At 48.1% G+C, this 18,413-nt stretch overlaps 7 protein-coding genes across 7 annotated transcripts; 3 read left to right on the top strand and 4 right to left on the bottom strand.

The window, feature by feature from the left end:
* Positions 1 to 2,253: 2,253 nt before the first annotated feature.
* On the top strand, positions 2,254 to 4,253 carry N7446_010831 (P-loop containing nucleoside triphosphate hydrolase protein; the record flags this gene model as incomplete). Its single annotated transcript, XM_058519574.1, has 3 exons — positions 2,254 to 2,523; positions 2,616 to 2,721; positions 2,776 to 4,253. The coding sequence occupies 3 exons, from the start codon at positions 2,254 to 2,256 to the stop codon at positions 4,251 to 4,253; spliced, it is 1,854 nt and encodes a 617-aa protein (XP_058368412.1).
* A 2-nt stretch (positions 4,254 to 4,255) lies between these two features.
* On the bottom strand, positions 4,256 to 5,581 carry N7446_010832 (uncharacterized protein; the record flags this gene model as incomplete). The annotated part of the gene is made up of 1 exon (XM_058519575.1): positions 4,256 to 5,581. One exon carries the CDS (start codon positions 5,579 to 5,581, stop codon positions 4,256 to 4,258), a length of 1,326 nt encoding a protein of 441 aa, XP_058368413.1.
* Positions 5,582 to 5,717: 136 nt separating this feature from the next.
* On the bottom strand, positions 5,718 to 6,665 carry N7446_010833 (uncharacterized protein; the record flags this gene model as incomplete). The annotated part of the gene is made up of 1 exon (XM_058519576.1): positions 5,718 to 6,665. The coding sequence occupies one exon, from the start codon at positions 6,663 to 6,665 to the stop codon at positions 5,718 to 5,720; it is 948 nt and encodes a 315-aa protein (XP_058368414.1).
* A 1,185-nt stretch (positions 6,666 to 7,850) lies between these two features.
* On the top strand, positions 7,851 to 9,121 carry N7446_010834 (uncharacterized protein; the record flags this gene model as incomplete). Its single annotated transcript, XM_058519577.1, has 2 exons — positions 7,851 to 8,616; positions 8,682 to 9,121. The coding sequence occupies 2 exons, from the start codon at positions 7,851 to 7,853 to the stop codon at positions 9,119 to 9,121; spliced, it is 1,206 nt and encodes a 401-aa protein (XP_058368415.1).
* A 2,442-nt stretch (positions 9,122 to 11,563) lies between these two features.
* On the bottom strand, positions 11,564 to 12,053 carry N7446_010835 (uncharacterized protein; the record flags this gene model as incomplete). Its single annotated transcript, XM_058519578.1, has 3 exons — positions 11,564 to 11,809; positions 11,855 to 11,964; positions 12,023 to 12,053. The coding sequence occupies 3 exons, from the start codon at positions 12,051 to 12,053 to the stop codon at positions 11,564 to 11,566; spliced, it is 387 nt and encodes a 128-aa protein (XP_058368416.1).
* A 440-nt stretch (positions 12,054 to 12,493) lies between these two features.
* N7446_010836 (uncharacterized protein) lies at positions 12,494 to 13,269 on the top strand (the record flags this gene model as incomplete). Its single annotated transcript, XM_058519579.1, has 2 exons — positions 12,494 to 12,510; positions 12,729 to 13,269. The coding sequence occupies 2 exons, from the start codon at positions 12,494 to 12,496 to the stop codon at positions 13,267 to 13,269; spliced, it is 558 nt and encodes a 185-aa protein (XP_058368417.1).
* Positions 13,270 to 17,636: 4,367 nt separating this feature from the next.
* N7446_010837 (uncharacterized protein) lies at positions 17,637 to 18,344 on the bottom strand (the record flags this gene model as incomplete). Its single annotated transcript, XM_058519580.1, has 4 exons — positions 17,637 to 17,798; positions 17,851 to 17,944; positions 18,002 to 18,029; positions 18,077 to 18,344. 4 exons carry the CDS (start codon positions 18,342 to 18,344, stop codon positions 17,637 to 17,639), a joined length of 552 nt encoding a protein of 183 aa, XP_058368418.1.
* Positions 18,345 to 18,413: the final 69 nt, after the last annotated feature.

Here is an 18,413-nt window from a genome sequence, read left to right on the forward strand (position 1 = left end):
GACATTGCGCATACCTTAAAGAGGATACGATCTCTTGCTGTTTATATCCGCGGGAGCCCTCAGCGTCGAGATCACTTCCTCAAAGTCCAACACGACCTCGACAAAGGCCAAGGCAAAGTTCCAGGGCAAGGACTTATGCCGATCCAGGACGTCAAAACTCGATGGAATTCAACGTTTCTGATGCTACGCCGGGCGAAGAGACTCCGTACTGCTATCAATGAATACTGTCGTCAGTTCAACTGTACAGAATTCGAACTTGATGATGAACAATGGCGCCAAATTGACTATCTGATCTATCTCACAAGGCCATTCTTTGACTTTACGCTCGCCCTTTCGAAGACACGAGAGGCGACGTCGTTTCTTGTCTTCAGGATCTATAACCAGCTCTTTGAACACCTTGAGAAGTGCAAGTCGCAGCTACAACGAAAACGTGTTCCATGGAAACAGCAGATGCTTACCTCCCTCGGAGCAAGCCATTCAAAACTGTCGGAGTACTATAAGAAGACGGATCATATGCGCGGGCATATCTATGCGGTTTGTACGATGCTATCGCCGGATAGTAGATTCCAGTTCTTTTTATCTGATGACTGGGAGGATGCCAAAGAGATCCGTGAGCAGTATCGAGTGGCTTTCCGTGAGGCACTTACTCCTATCCAGGAGCGTCTTACTACTTTAAATAGCCCGCAAGTGTCTTCCTCTGGATCGATGCCAAGATCCTTCCTTCTTGGCCTGATGGCTCCCCCGAAGTCTCTCTCCAAAGGCAAAGGCAAAGCTGGTAAAGCAACGCTAGGCCCGACTAAAGATGATGAGATGACGCAGTATCTCGACGGCAGTAAGTTAATCTCTATGTTTATTCTTTCTTGAGAGATGGTTTTTCGGCCGAAAACCCATCCCTATCTTCATGATACTAATTTCTTACAGGTTTAACTATATCTGATGAGCCGCTCTCCTTTTGGAGAGAGAATCAATATCGCTTCCCTGCTATTGCCGCACTTGCAAGAGATTACCTTGCAATTCCAGCCACAGGTGCTGGAGTTGAACGTCTGTTTAACACTGCACGCGATATCTGCCACTATCGCCGGGGCTCTTTGAAGGCGCAAACTATCGAAGAGCTGATGTTGTGCCTCTGTACGTCAAGGTTTGATCTTGAAGTGCAAGAGGCGAAGGAATTTGAGCAGTTCTTTGGCTCTGATGAGATTCAGAATCCTGGTGGAGGAGGCTCAGGCGGCTCAAAAGCCAGGTGATGATGCCGAGGAGCCAGCTGAGGTGCTAGCTGTCGTCGACGTTGATGCGATCAGTGATGCTGAAGAGCAGGGTGATAGATCCGGTGATCTGATAGATGTTGACGATGACGATGACGATGCTACTATCGCTGCGGCACCGTCTCATGCGGCACCGTCTCAAGTGCGGACATCAGGGAGGAAGAGGAGGCATGTTGAGGATGATTTGTATGAGCATTATTAGCATGTAGATAGTTTTACCTCTTGGGATCTAATCAATCGATCTCATCAGTTGATCTCATCAGTTAATCTCATCAATCTCATAAATCAGTGAATTGCGTCGATTTCCATGAGATCTCAGTCAATTAGGGGCCTCAGGTGGTAATTGTAATACTCAAAATTAGTAGGAAGGTCTACATAACTTATGCAAATGCCAAGAATTGGCATGTTTGCAATGTTTGGGGCCCATTTGGGGGCCCATTAAACCATATTGGGCTTCTACCTTAGGCCCATAGCCTACCAGTGGGCCTAATGCCAGGCCCAAAACCCGCCCCATTTATGGGCTGGGGCGGGTTGGGCTATGGGCTTTGTGGGCCGGTGCGGAGGTCTATACGTGAGACCCTCACATTATGGGATATAATTGATTATGGGATGGTCCATTTCAGGCAAGGAACGTGCCCAGGATAGAGAGAATTCCAGGATGGTGAGTCATGGGATTGCAAATCTTGGGATTTATTCTGTTCCAGATCACTCTCTCCTGTGCTTCCCGTATCCCAGGCCTTGCCTCAGTGCCTCAGGCCCTCCACTGCATCGGAACAAGCATGTTCCGTAATTACCTAATCGGGTAATTCGCCTGGGGAGGGCCTGAGCGCAATTGCACCGCTTTTGCTGTGGGTCTCAATTTCGTAACGTGTAAAACGCATAGTTTAGGTTCTAAATTCACAACAAAACGACGCGACCATCGAGACAATTTGTCCTGTTTCTCCGCCAAATTGCATTGCTATACCTTGAAATTTAACCCATCCTATCAACAATGCCTGTTAAATCAAATGCAGTATCTTTTATGCCTGAAGATCCTCCATCTGCTGAGAAATTACGCGACCTTCTGCACCGACTCCACGGATTCCAACCCCGTCCCGACCAGGTAGAGGCCATTAAAACCCTGGCCATCGATCAGAGAGACCTCATACTCATAGCTAGGACTGGCTGGGGGAAGTCAATGATATTCCAATCAGTTCCTGCACTTAGAACGGGCGGAATCGCCCTTCTGATCATGCCTTTAAACCTGCTAGAGGAGGACCAGGTGGGTTGAACAGCCAGCGTTGAAATTGATTAGCATGCTCCATACCCAGTTGGAGCTATCACAGGTGGTTCATGCAATCTGACATGTCCTAGGCAGCGTCAATCAAGAAAATATCTGGCTGTGTTCCATGTATTCTCAACAGCAAATCGAACAACGCTCATGTGCGCCAGCGGATAATGAATGGAGAATTCACGCACAGTAAGCTGCATCCAGCTGCCGTGGCACAACGACCCACTAACGGGAGGATTCTAGTTCTTTTGGGGCCTGAGATTGCTCTCTCAGATAAATTCGCGGAGCTGTTACGGCATAGGGAGTTTCATCAGCGCTTAGTCTTAGTTGCCATCGATGAACTGCACGTCGTTCAGCAGTGGGGTGGCGATTGGCGAAAACACTACTCTCGGATTGGCGTCCTTAGACATCGTATCGATAAAAGAGTGCCATGGTTTGGGACCTCTGCCACCCTTGACCCGACCATGCTTCAAGATGTCATACAATTGGCGGGTTTTCAGGACGAAGTCGAGGTAATGAAAACAACGATCGACCGACCAGATATCTCATTATCCATTCGTCGGATTGAGCACAGCATTGCTAGTTTCCATGATCTCAGTTTTCTCTTAGACGAAGCAGTGACTGCCCCAGGGCAGGTCAGCATGAGTCAAATCCCAAAGACGATCGTGTACATGGATTCAATCGCCCAGATCGAGGCCGCAGAGTTTCAAATGATCGAATGGCTCGTGAGGTTGGGTAGCCAGAGAGCCTTGGCAAGCGCCGCTATTCAAGCCTATCACTCTCAGTTGGCTGACTTCGACAAGCGCAGAATATCTGAGGATTTTTGCCGTCCCGACCGAGGCCAGGGCGGTCCCGCCATCCACCGCATCATACTAGCCACAGACGCAATGGGAATGGGAATCGACAACCCTGATATCCGCCGCGTCATACAATGGAAACAGCCCTCCTCAATGTGCACACTATTTCAGAGAGCAGGGAGAGCTGCAAGAGGAAGTGGATATATGGGTGACTTCCTTTGGTTGGTGGACTCCTGGTGCTTCGAACCGATGGAAAACCAAGCTGATGCATCCCGAAGAGCAAAATTGGAGAGGGTGCGCAGAGCACAACTCGATCCTGGCCTGCGGGAGTTGATAAACACGCGTGGCTGCATTAGAAAATGCGCTCTAAATTTCTTCGGGGAGTCAATGACGGATTGCCAACGACCTGGACCGCTGGCCTGCTGTACTGGTTGCAGTCAAGTTGACATCCTCCCTAGGCCTCGAAAGCAAGAGCAACAGCTCCGTAAATCGAAAGTCCCTAACTGGGCAAGACTAAGGGCTCGCACGGACTTGATTCAGTGGCGCAAGACAAGGGCAGCGCAGCTCTTCCATGCAAGCTTCTTCCAAGATGAGGACGCTCATGAGGCGCTAATGCCCACGCACTTGCTGGATAACCTGGCAAGAGACGGATACCACATCCATACAATTAATGATCTTCGAGACCGTATTGGGGGGAAGTGGATTTGGTTGGAGAGATTTGGAGGGGAGGTCGTCAAGACCATCAGGGCAGCTGGGGTTACCAAGGGGGTCGACATCAGAGCCATTGCAGCTGCTCGTGCAGCTAAAACAAGAGACGAGAGACAAGCCCTTCAACAGCTCGATGCAAACAGGGCATTCCGTCCGTATCGAGGTCAGCCACCGATTACGCCAAGTCAAAAAAGGCAAAAAAGGCAGATAGGATAGATTCATCCCGTGTCCTCCAACGCGAAGAAATCTACGGGTAGATCACCTGTGTGGGATTCCTCGAGCTCCTCGCTCTCCATGCCATACCCTCGGAGTTCTCTTGAATTAAACCTTTCCATTGTCTCACCAGCCAGTTTGGCAACACCTAGTCGCACAAGATCCGGAGCAACAAACTTGGTAGTTCGATCGTTTTTATATGCCAACGAACCTTGGCGGACCAGTCTCTCTGCCATGATAGTGAGATCATACGTTGCCGACTTCACCGTGTGCTCCGGGTTAACGTGTACGTTAAAAATGCGCTCGATCTCGGAGCGGAGTAGACGGAAGAACGATGAGTTAAGGGAGCAATACTCAAAGAGATAGTCGAGATGGATAGTGGATCCTCGTTTCGCCTTAAAAATCTCCTTCATATCCCCAATATGGAACTCCATCATCCGATCAGTTTCAAACCACGAGTCCTGATGGCCGCGCAAGTTAATGAGGCTATTCGCGAGAATGGCCCGTTGCAGCGCTGGAGTTGCAGATGTGGTCAATAGCTTTTGAAAGTACAGCATCTCATTGGCATACTTGCGTTGATTGGTCCCGGCGAACAGAACACAGGCTCGATCGACCGCTCTCCGTAGAAGACCAATGTCTGCGTATTTGATGGCGTACTTGAGCAACAGGTAGTTGAGTGTATGCTGCAGGAAAAGGCAGTGGTTCTGTAACTCTTGGCCCCCGCGGGTAGCCTGGTGGAAATATACCACACGGATGCGCTCGATTAGGGAGAGGAAATTCTCTGGGCTGTGTAGGCGTGTAATTCGATCAATATCCTCGTAAGATTTCCCTAGTCCGGTATTCGCGAGAAGTAACCAGTACACAGCGGCCACTCGGGCTTCGAAGCTGTGGATTACCAGCTCTTCCAATGCGAAGAAATCCGATTTTGCTTTGCTGATTTTCTTACGCCTCCAAAAGTTAGCGGCATCATGCAAGGTGGATGGATCGCCCCCAGTGCCTCCGTAATGGCACGTTGATATCATGTACAAATAATTCATCTTCAGGTGGAAGAGGCCAGCGACCGGTAGGACCCACTGGAGATTGTCATAAGGTCGAGAGGCACGTCGCCGAAGGCGCTTGCAGGATCGAATACGATCAACGGTTTTTTGATCACCATATACGAGGAAGAGCCGAGTGCGATAAAGCTCTGAGTCCTCGTCGATAGCGTACTGCTTCCGGAAAATATTGTCAAGTATCGATAGGTTTCCTTCATTTGTCGACTCGTCATGGAAAATGGGTCCAAGAGGGGAATGCTTCGTGATCCCAACGGGCAAGACGTCAAGTTTTGGCATGTTGGGAAATGCCGCCGTCGAAGGAGAAAATATTGCTTCAATTGCTTGAGGAAAGACCCCTTTCACAGCTTTAGCAATGAAAAACCGGACAATCTACCACGCTAGGTTAAAAGGGAATACTTACCATACGAGTCAATCATACCTGGCGCTGAATTTCGTCATCTGAATTGCCCGGTGCTAGGAGCACACTTTCCGGTTCCAGGCGGACATTTCGATCAAGCATGGTCTGCTTCAATCCTCCATCTGGCATTTCCCTTCCTTCAAAGACCTCCCCGGCGGTCACTGAGTGGAATGTACTGTTTCCTTCAACACGCTGCTCCCGGACGCCTTCCATTTGCTCAAAGTTATCGTAAACAGTAACAGAATTCTGAGACCTCCCAGCAGCAGTCACAGAAGCGATAGCTTCTCCAGAAAGAGACTTGATTACCCTCAGAATCGTACTATAGCTCACAGAGAGCCCATACTTCGCGAGCAGTTCGATGACTCGTCGCCGAACTCCATTGGCATGCAGGTGTATGGCAAGAAGAGTCTGCACGTTGCTGTGTCGATTGGATTGTGAATAACAGAGGATTGCGAGGATTATTATGTACCGAGACGAAAGCGAACTTATCTCGCTAGCACGCCGAGTTCCGCATGTTACACTATCCAACAATCCAATAAATCTCGGAGCATGCTCATGAGCCGTATCGAGGAGTCCATGTAGCGAATCAGCACTAGCAATGGAGACAGCGAACTCGCCAAAGCCGGTCTGTTTTCCGAGCTCAACAATTTCTCGTCGATACTCTGGCATGCCCCAATTCACTGAGTCGAGTAGCATCTTGCGCAATTCCAGTTCTGATGAACGAGGATGAGCGAGGCAGAGGTCAATTACCTCCCTGCCATATGCAGCTTTCATATACCCAGTTTGTCGCTGGCGGTTCTTTAGGTCATTTTGCTGGCACAGGGTTCTGATCAAGTCGGATAGGGACCAGTTGAGTTCAGTACGAAGGAATGCGAACGTCTTGTCCAACTTTTCTGCCGGACTGAGACGGCTGCGATACTGCCTAGGTGTTGTATGAACGGGGCTGTCAGAAGGTTGCGACATTGTTGGATGAAGGGGTTGTTGTTCAAAATACATTACGAAATTGAGACCCACAGCAAAAGCGGTGCAATTGCGCTCAGGCCCTCCCCAGGCGAATTACCCGATTAGGTAATTACGGAACATGCTTGTTCCGATGCAGTGGAGGGCCTGAGGCACTGAGGCAATCCCAGGCCAGTGCTGGTCCGGAGTCACGTGTATTTGACGGATAAATATTTTCACCGAGATCCCGCCCAGCTGACAGTGACGACGGGGAGGAGAGTTTCACCCCCACCGTCGCGTCGGAGTTGTCCGTCTTTTCCCTCCCTTATTCACAATAGTGATGAGTGGAAGCAGCTCCCCGGACTACAAGGCGCTTTTCCTCAAGGAAGCCGCGCTGAGACGGCAGGCAGAGGAACGGGAGAGGAAACAGAGGGAGCGCAACCGACCCACGACTTTTCCAGAGTTCATCCGACATTGCCACGATCTCCTTTGGACGCCACTCCGAGCCCAAACACCGTCTCGCTCCACGACAGGCAAAATTCCCGCTCCTATCGGAAAACACTGTCCCCTACGACTGCTTCCGTGGACTGACTGTGAGGATAAACAGCGGGAAATTTACGAATCTGTCTGCCGCTACCTGCAACCGACCGAAGGGGATGCCCGAGAGTTATTTACGTCACTGGTTGCGTTGGAAGACCACGGCCGACGATTTACGCGCCGACCGATTAGCAGCGAACAGGACCTCGAGACCTACGAACGACTCGCCGTTGAAGACCACGTGCACGATATCGTCGCTGAGTTATGCAAAATACCAGAGGCTCGCGAGGAGTTCCGGTTAGGCAATGGGCTATGGTTCGATAATCACCCCAATGCTTTGGACGAAGATGAAGAAGTCGATGCTAGCCAGCCATCGACCACAAAGCCTTCGAGGCCGGATCAATTTTGCATCTATCATGCGGACGGTAACCGGCGTACCTTGCTCACCACGGTCGAGTACAAACCCCCCATAAGCTCTCCGCTGCGAACCTACGGTTGGGACTCCGACCGATGGATTTTTGGCGAGAAGTGGTCCAACCTGATCGTGTTCCGACGGAAGAGCCAGAGAAATCAAGATATCACGCCGAGCGGCTGGTTGGATCAGCCATCGTACAAGAATTTCACGTGATGATTCAAGAGGGTCTGGAGTATTCATATTTGACGAACGGTCTGATGGACGTGCAGCTCTGGGTGCCCTACGACGACCCAACTACCCTTTATTACCACCTGGGTGATCCCGGTATATACGGGATGGCGGGTGTTGCAGGGCCTGGAATTCCCAGGACTCGAATTGAGAGGACCCTGTGCCTCTGTTTGATGAGTTTTCGCGCTCCTCTTCGTGATCAGGCGTGGCGGAATGCGGCCAAAAACGGGCTCCCGAAATGGCATACGAATTTTGATAGCGATCGCGCTCAGATCGTAGTAGTGGAATTACCACGGGACCTGGACGTGGACGATGCTAACTCCGAATCCGCTAGTCCTGAGCAGTCAACCTCTGAGTACCTCACATCCTCGTCTCCCATCACCAGCGGCCCTCGGGTGGCCACTCGAGCGGCCGCTAGCTGCGCGCCACTATCCAGTCCGTATCACCACGAGAGTTCTTCGGATTCCGAGGCCGACCCTACCGCATCTGCAGGACGGAAGCGGGGGTTCAGCCAGGTCACATCGTCCCCTCCAACCCAACGGTCTGCACCGCGAGCAGATCGCCAAGGGAACCAAACCGGGCAATCTCGCTCCCATGATGCTCCATATTGCACACAAAAGTGTCTTCTCGGGCTACAGCTAGGTGGCACGCTTGATCCTAAGTGCCCTAACTCGGAGCTGCATATGCTTGGTGGAAGGGCGGACCGCCATCCGATCGGTGCAACTGACTTGGTGAAAAAGCTCAAGGTGCAGCTTGACCAGGATCTGGATCATAACTGCACCCCTATCGGCCCTTGTGGGTCCTCCGGCGCACCATTCAAGATTACGTGTGCCACCTTCGGATATACTGTTGTCGGGAAGGGGACAACATCGAGACTCTGGGGGAGGTCTCGCGTGAAGCAGACGTCTACCGGGTCCTCCAGCGTGCCCAAGGATCGGCTGTTCCCGTCTTTCTCGGGGCGATCAATTTGGCCCAAACCTACTTCCTCCACGGCGCGGGAAGGATCCGTCATATGCTTCTGATGGGCTGGGGTGGTGAGAGCGTGGGCCATAATACTCTCGACAAGGCCATCCAACTGGCGATTCACCAATCGGTGAAGGAGATCCGCTCTTTCGGCGTTGTTCATCAGGATCTTCGTCCGGACAACATCCTGTGGAATGCTGAGCTCGAGCGAGCCCTGATCATCGACTTTCATCTGTGCACCTTGGACCGTCGACCGTTGCACAATCGGCCAGGTGCTCTCAAACGCTTACGGTGTGGTCGTGAAGAACGTCACTCAAAGCGGGTGCGTGTGGTATGAGAAAGGCCACTGGAGACGGGCCTAAAGCACTAGAGCGATGCCGAAAGTCAACCTGCTCTACGCATAGCCTACTCTATATAACCCAGCTAATTGTCTACCGAGTACTAGCTCACCGTGAGGATATCGGCCATGGAGCTCAATGATTTGCATGGCCTACCTGACAACCCTTCGAAAAGGTTCCTCCGAAAACTCATATGCCTGCTCTCGTCTCAGCGGACCATTCAGAGGGTGTACTCTCGCAGCTCTATGCGTGAGTTCCAGACTAGCACATATTATCATGCTCTCGGAGAGTCATACGCAGGGCAAAGACGTTTTCTCGTGTTGATCTATACCTAATTGGCTATTCGTTAGGGCTTAGGGTCCGTGCTTTGTCATTTGTATTTAGCAAGCATCCCCAGCAGATTTGCAATTCACGAACATCGATCCACGCCTTTTGGAATCCCAGATGTCAGTCTCATAAAATGTCACTGTTCAACTGTTCAACCAAGCATAAATGCGCCAAGTGGAGATCTGACCTGTGAGGCTGCCTTGGCGCTTGCCTAGTGGGGGCTGAGGCGGTCAAAGGTTATGTGAACTACCAATGATGACCATAGTGGTGGGGCATGGTAAGTCGGGTTGTGATCGTTCCATGATCGGCTATCGCAGGTAAACTGTTCAACAGGTCAATATCGAGAAGTTGTACGCAATAAGGCCTGGAGATAGTGATGACCGTCGAGTTTACAGTGCTCTAGATCTGGCGTTCGCATATTGATGTACATCACCCACTTTTTCCTGTCCTCCAGCATGACGCGAGGGTGTTGATGAGGTGATTATTATAGAACGTTCAACCGGCTCATCAAGCCCATGAAGGAATACTGTTCAACCAAGCACCTGCTGCTCCAAGTGGAGATATGACCGCGTGGCGGCGCTAACGCGGGGCAAAGTAGACCAGGGCCATTATTGAACTGCCAATATGATGAACGTAGCGTGGGCCATAGGAACTGGAGGGGCTGGCTATATACTAAATCGTCGCACCCTAAAGGGGCCGCACGCCCAGCCCCCGGGGGCTCCTGGGGTAGGCCCTAGGTTGCGCATCCATGGATCAGAAATCGTTGCCGCATCTCGTTCAATATCGCCGAGGGTTCATTTAGCGAGCCCTCCTGCACCTCCAAGACGGATCGTTGGATCACCAGTAGCTGCCCAATCTTGATGAATCCCGAAAGGATCGGTGTATATAGATAGGCACTACGAAAGGTCTCCTTCCGTTCGACAATTCCTAGGATCGCTAAGAACCCTACTACCAAACACTCAAATACATCCCTTTGCATAGCTGCCAACTCAATTTTTACTGCTGTTCTGGTCACTATATTAGTAAATATCGCGATACCACTGTATCCTTTGTGAAATTATATAATTATATAAAACTCGTCTGTATATAGAATACCTAGTCTAGCAAATTTATATTGAATGAGGGTAGATTCAGAAGCCCAAACGATTGGGCAGGTCAGGAAAGGGAATGACAGTCAGTCAGGAATACTCAATAAACGTAAGGTCAGCTCTGCTTTACTGTTCCGCTACCAGGCATGTCTATAGCCGTGAAAGCTAAGGATCTGGAGACACCGTCAAGAGCAGAGAGAAGTGGGTTTATTCATGATTAACTAAGGGCAAGCCCCGGAGGAGACATATATACAATTTTCTGGCTGGCATAGCTGATCAGGCCTCCCTTGCTGGTAGTTACCGCAACAATCTCTGGTAGGAACAAGGAGTCATTCTGCTTTCCATGTTAGACATTCCATAAAAGCACAGGGTCAGTCAGACGTAGCGTATTCTATTATGTTGCATGTGCTCTGGTTGTCAGCCAACACCAACAAGTCCCAATTAGATAGACCCTTTCAGCGTCACTTTCCGCAACAACACGACCTATCTAAGTCGTTCCGGAAACGCAGCGCGAGCAGGTGATCTCTTGTCCCCGATGAGAATAATGGAAAGTGTCCGTTCGCATAGGAAGGCCAAGATACGCTCCCAGTTCTTTAGGTTTTCGAAATCGGACAGACATCTGCAAGCTGAGGTGGGCCAACGCAGGTATTTGAAGTGAACTTAGTAGTGGTAAGGTCGAAATAGAGTCCTCTATCGTCACATCCATGAGATTATTGCAAGCTGCGAAGTTCCGAAGTTCGTCATGGAAGTCGCAGTGTGCAAAGCATAATTCTTCAGGGCTCGTATGGAGTCTCGTCGAAATGAACTTCAGCAGGCCCAGCCCTCTTGAAGAGGAGAGGTGCAGCCTTCGGAGTCCGTTAGATGTAGAGAATAAGGTATTATTTCTTACAGATGGGTGGTTTTGTTGTCTTGGGAAGTACTTAGTCGTAGTTGGAACATATTTATATCTATATACACCAACTAGTTAATAGATACTGGAAGAAATTGCATTGGACTATAAAGATACTTTTATGATTGTTCACACAGTCAACCAATTTCAATTCCAACGGTGTCTTCGTACTTGGGACCACCAGGAAATCTAGATTTCACACTCCAAGTGAGCAAAAGTTTGTCGCCTTCAAGATACAATCTGATATAGCCCTTGAAACCGGCAATGTTGAGATTGACCCTGATTCCGTTTTTCAAGTTGCCACTAAGAGTGCCGATCTTAATGCCGAGAAAGTAGAAGATATTACTGGCCTCCCACGTTGTCGTATCAACGTTGCCAGATACCTACTTTAGTCAGAAATGATAAATCTGTGAGCCTTGAAAACGCACCTCAACTGGATAATTTTCATAACGAATATTCACCGCCTCCTCCAATGTATCCTTCACTTGTTCGACATCATACTCTCCTTTTCCCAAGTTTTCAATGGAGAGTATAACCCCTATGGATTTGTCAGCGGTGCTGAAGTGCATAAGTATATGTATGGATGGGAAGTTTACCAGTGTGGAAAGCCTTGGAGGGTTGGCTCATTTTGCTTCGCGATTGGCTTCAAGACCTCAAACCTATAAATTGTCAAGCTTGGAGCAATGCTAAGGATGAGAAGATAGCCTGAAAGGAATTTGTATTGTCAGTCAAGTCACCGGCATAAGAGGGGCTTATATAATATTTCTTTTCTCAATACTACATCACTCACATGTTGGAAAGTATCGAAATGCCGGTATCATGAAACAATCAGCGGTGGTCTAGACAGATCCATTTATCGATGCTTCTAACTATTCATCAGCAAACGGTTGGCTGCAAAGTTGGACTCCGTGCCATTTTAGTGCACGTATCAGAATGGTCTATGTAGAATGCCTGTGCAATGATTCGATAAAATCTAAGCTCCGCATTCTATGTCAGTGAACTAGTGAGAACTCCAATCCTTCTTTTCCAATGTGATTTGAATATGATATTCTGACGTTCGTATGGATATGACTCCATATATCCCGTACGTAAGATACTGAATTTTGTGTAAGGTACGTGATTTAATAGATGGTGGATTGAGCCTAGGTATAGACACACTTATCTAACAGCAGTAACCTTAGGCAGTTTAATAACGACGCTGTGAGCACTAGCTAATCCAATGCCCTTGGTATTACGAATTCAGTTGGGCAGGGAACATTAAATACGAACTTGTTATCTCAAAGGTGAATGACTCGATGGTAGAAGAGAAAACCATCGTACCTACTACACCACACCGCTTCCTACGCCAGACGAAGCGCTGGCAATGCATACAAAGGAGCTTACCCGCTCCACTGATATGGTGGATTCAGGTGGAGCTCATAGCCAGCTCCCGGGAAAACGACTGGTTCGCGATTGCCACGCTGAGCATGAGAGTAGCCGTCCTCTGGACCAACGTTTCGACTTCATTCCGGCATATACCAGGTACAGCAGCTACCACCTAGCCGCGGCGACCTACCTTGGCCTCATCGACGACCCTAAGTTGCAAGCCGATGGGGTGCGCTCTCAGCACTGCTTGCGACTTCGAACGAAGCCGCGGGAACATAGCGCTGCAATTGGGGAAAGTGGCGTGGAACATTTCGACTCTCGTGGTGTTTGCTTATGGCCTTCCGAGGATGCTCCCTCGGAGCTACTGGCCCTACTATGTCCAGACTCGTCCACCAGTCTTGTTCGGGCTGTTTGTGACGAGCGGTCGATCATATACTCTACCTCTGCTGAAGTATTGCCCCCAATCACCATATGCTGATTCTCATCAACTTCGACCCTATGATACGCTTTCCTTACATGACCTCCCTGCCTGAACAGAATGCGAGCACAAAGTCGGTCCGAAAAGTGCTTGATGCACCGCGGCCTGATCTTAATTTTTCCCGCCCGCTCGTACAAAATGCGGAGGCATATCACCTAGCTCTTCGTCAAGGCTATCGATTTGAACGTCCAAGTTCCAAGAACTTTCCCAACTCACCTTAACTTGATTATGGGCCAATAATGGACTTTTTCTTGTTGCAGCCTACAGTAAGACAAAGACTCTGCTCCAGCCAATCGCTGGAGCGTGCATCAACCTTGGTGGTGAGGAATTGAACACTACTGACCCATTGATATACTTGTTCTTTGCAAATGGTTGGCAAACCGTAAGCATCGCACTGATTTCAAAGGTTGCTTCATACTGACATACAGATACTAGTCAAATGTTCCTTCCCACTCCGCCCCACTATATTGGCCCAACAACCAACCCAAGTTTTTTTTTTCACTCCTACACCTCCCCTATTGCTCCGATTGTAATGAAATTAGGACCAAAAAGTAGCAAAACGGCGCAGCTATCTACGTCCCAAAGGTCAGCTATTATCTATGCTCACGAGAATGGCGCTACGCAAGTGCAATTAGCTAATGACTTTGGCTGCTCTCGGCGTACAATCTACAATACGCTAAAACGCTATTCAGAAGGCGAAAAGCTAGAGAATCGCGAAAAAAGCGGCCGTCCCGCTATTATTAGTGAGCGCGCTTGCTCTCATCTCTATTTACAGGCACGTCGGCATCCGTTTTAGACCTATAAACAGCTAAGTGCTGCTACAGCTCAGCATCCGTCACCCTCCACTATACGTCGAATTTTGAAGCGATTCGGACTCGGAAAACGGCGATCGAAACAGAAAATACCAATTAAGCCTCCTCTTGCAAGGAAGAGGCTAAAATTTGCGCGAAAATGGCGACGCGAAAGCTTCCAATCGTGGATCTTCTCGGACGAGTGTTCGGTGCAACGAACCTCGAACTTTGGACCACAATGGTGCTTTCGTACAACCTCGGAGGGCCTTCGTAAGGACCTTGTGAATGCTAAGGCTCACGTTAAAGATATTTCACAAATGGTTTGGGCCGGAATCTGGCTAGGAGGTCGAACAGAATTAATAATTATGGAACGGGACAAAGAATCGCGGTCGGGGAGGGGTTATACTGCGAAGTCGTATATTTCGACGCTCGAAAAAGGTCTGATGCCAATCTACACCCCTAATTTAGTATTTCAGCAAGATAACGCGAGGATTCATCTAGCGAAGGACACGCAAGAGTGGTTTGAAACTCACGGAGTATACGTCGAAGACTGGCCCGCGCACTCACCCGATTTGAACCCAATTGAACCGGTATGGCGCTGGTTAAAAGTGAAGCTTTTTGCATTATTTCCGGAGCTTATTGGCATGGGAAGGTCGGAGGCAGACTGGCATTATTTTAAAAAATGCCTAGTGGAAGCTTGGAAGGCATTAGATCAGGCAAAGATAGATACGCTAATATTGAGCATGGGAAGACGTTTGAAGGCAGTGCGGAAGGCTAAGGGGTATTACACAAAATATTAAGCGAATTTTTGAAAGTGCTATTATTAAGCAACCCTGAAATTTAATTATATTATTATAGACCATAAAATGGTGGTGCTATATACTGTGTAACTGATATATATATTTTGAGAGGGGACCCGAAAAAGTGGAGTGGGAAGGAACATTTGGTAGGGGATGTATTACTTATGCAGGTCATATGTAATGCATATGTTAACAATATCCTAGGTTCAATTCTCAATTGAAGCTACTGGCAGAGCAAGGCAAAACTTCTTGAAGCTTCTTTCCAAGAAGCCTAAAGATCCGGATTCTCGAGTTTGGCATCGTTCATATCGGTGCTCTGGAATTCAACACTGTGAACAAGCACATCCTGAAATTTTGACCTCATGTGATCAATACGATGCGGTTAATCCTAAGATCTTTATCGATGTACGCAAAAAGATGGCAAAGCCTGTCTATGCAACAACTCGGCAAGAGGTTGAGCAGCGAACCCGAGAGCGTTATCTAGGTTTCATGCGTACATGGAATATCGATGGCCCATGTATGTATTATACTGGAGCAACAACATGTAAAGATCAGCACCCCTGTATATGGCAGGATGGTAGTGTAAGTGATCTTTGTTATAATATTGACATGTTGTTATGATATTGACGCGGTTAGATGTGGAGAATTGGATGTCCATCTTATCACCAAAACGCGGATTGGCATTATGTACAGACACTTGAACATAGCCATAACATCAGTATGGACTTCATGAAGCTTCTGGTTGAGAGATCTGGTATTCCGACGAATCAATATCAGAACAAGAATTGTTACTTTGTAGCAAATCGTCGGAAGACTGGAAAGTTCTGTGGTAAGTCGCGTTTCGACGTCTTATGTTTTGATATGTTTTGCATATGCAATACTTATGCAAAAAATAGATTCAATACACCAAAATAATATTGGAACTCTGGTCAAAAGGGAATGCTCAGTCAGATTTGATCTCTTTATCCCATACTCCTGGCATCGCTTCCCATTTGTTTTGCTAGTATGTCGTGGCAGTCATTCACACTTCCCACCGCCACCATCAAAGATGCCGCATTCAATCGCCGCAGAGATTACAGATGTTATTCTAAAGCATGATATCCTAGGATTAACCGCTCGGTCTTTGATGTTTTCTCCAAAATTCAGTGCATTAGTCAAGCAACATTCAACATCCGCATTACGACAGATCCATGATACTTTACATGTAGAAGATCGAATTACAGCGCTTATCCGCAAACAAAGACTTCTCCACTACCCTAAGGGGACAGATATTGCGGGGGTCTATCGCGAGTTTCTCTTTGATCAAGCAAAGGAGGTCGATGAACAATGGATTCGTGATGTCTATTTCTTTGATGAACAACGCCAGCACTTTCTGGTCATCTGTTGTACATATGCACAGGCTAAGCTATTCCAATCAGTGCGTTATATTGAAATGGATCTTGCATTCAAGATGGTAGCTGGTAAAACAAATGTCTTTACTATTGCTTCATGGAATGAGGAAGGTAATCGGATTAACACTTACGCCTATGCATTCATGAATTTGGATACACGTCATGCATATGCAACACTTTTCGAAAGGCTTTTCAAAGTCTTGGGTGATGTTGGCCGGAAGCCAGTATCTTGGGCATATCAACTTGGTGGTGACGATGATGCAGAGGGGATTCGCACAGTTACATTAGATATGTGCAAAAAACAAGCACCTGGTATGTACAAGATTCTCTTGATATGCAATACATATGTTAACCATATGTTATCATTAAAGGACTTGGCGATTATCTTGCATCTCGTGACCCACGCTGGAACTGGCATGAGCATCTGGAACGAGTGCTTCTCTTTTGCGAGGTACATGTTAAACGCGCGTTTTTCAAGAAATTTCCAAGGCATCCTGCCTTTGGTGTAATCACTATGATCTTTCAGAGCACTTCAAAAGACGAGGTTATTCGCTGTATGGATAAAGCATCAGAAGAATTCCCTGAAACAGCGAATTGGTTCAAGAATAAGCGAGCGTCATGGATTTTAGCAGGGATCACGCGTGAAGCCTCCAAGATCCCGATTGATTGGTGGATTGCGGCACCTCATCATACAGGAATCTGCGAAAGCAGTCATTTTGTAGATAATGAGGCAATTGGTCGGAAACAATCGCTACTTACAGCTGTCTTGAAGTGAGTTTCTTTAACATATGTTAAACATATGTCAAACATGTGGCTAATATATGACTCCCAGAACAAAACAACATGTTTTTGAGATGGTTGAAAAGAACAACCGATTTGCTGAAACTGGCCAAAATGCAACCTGGAGAGCTTCTGACAGTATCTCACGCATCAGTAAACAATACCGTCGAAAGGAAGTACGCAATCGTGCTAGTGCAGTATCTCGTCAAAAAAAGCCATGGCGACCTTGGAAGCCCGGAAATCCATATGATTCAATTGAGCCTTCTACACCTCCTATGGGCCCACCTCCACGCCTAGATTCCGACATCAATTCTGATTCAATATCAGTTGCTGATTCGCAATTTGAGACTCAGTCATCTATTAGTCATTCGCGTTCACGAATATCTCGCTCACGCTCTATTCAATCTTGTTCATACTCAGTTCAACCTACACAGCCTCAAACATCTCATCTTGATAACCTTTATCAAGAAGAGATCAAGTTACAACAGGAGATTGCGGAACTTCAAGCGCGGAAACGATTGCAAGATCTTAAGCGGCAAAAGGAGGAGTTATTAAAACAGCTTTGATAGATCATGTTAAACATATTCAAAACCTAAAAGATCGATCTAAGGACGCCCTGTCGAAAATGCCGCTGAGCTACTAGATACAGATCCATCTCCATCGCCATCGCCATCACTATCTCTATTACCGCCATTGTTGTTGTGATTACCATTATCATGACCTTGTAACACAAATGGAATCGGGTTCGGAGGAGGGTTTTGCCCACGCTGCATATGATAAGCATATGTTTATAATATTCACAGAACACTAAATACTTACGCGTCGACTACGGCCACCACTAGTAGGAGTAACCGGTTGCTGGAGTCGATGGAAACGCTCTCCATACGCGTTCCGGAAGTCGTCCTCATCCCGACTATTTGTAAACAAATACGTTAGTAATAGATCATTCATAGAAGTGCAAGATTCATACGCAAGGCGCTCCATGTTATGGTTCACGACTATCGAGTTAGCATATCTTTTACATATGTAACCCAGATGTACTCACAGCATCCAGAATGAACCTGGCGGAGATGCCGACGGAAATCAGGCTGGCTCTCAAACGTCTGTCCGCACTGGTGAACCGGGGGATTTTCGACGACAGGGCAAACCAGGGTATTGATTTTCGACAGCCGTAGACGCGGATTTGGAGGCTGGCCAGCCGCGTTCTCAAGATCGGCTGCGGTGATAGCGTAGCGGAGGTTACCAGCAGCGTGTTGTGTATGCCATGTGGCAGGCTTTCCGGTTGGGATTCGGGTCAATAAGTGGCTCTGCATCTGGTCAACATATGTTTTGCATATCCAAGAATCAACATACCATGGACGTAGCCAAATAATGGCACTGGG

This window comes from Penicillium canescens (assembly GCF_028828765.1).
Source record: "Penicillium canescens strain IBT 15451 chromosome Unknown utg000007l_segment0_segment0, whole genome shotgun sequence".
NCBI classification, from domain to species: domain Eukaryota; kingdom Fungi; phylum Ascomycota; class Eurotiomycetes; order Eurotiales; family Aspergillaceae; genus Penicillium; species Penicillium canescens.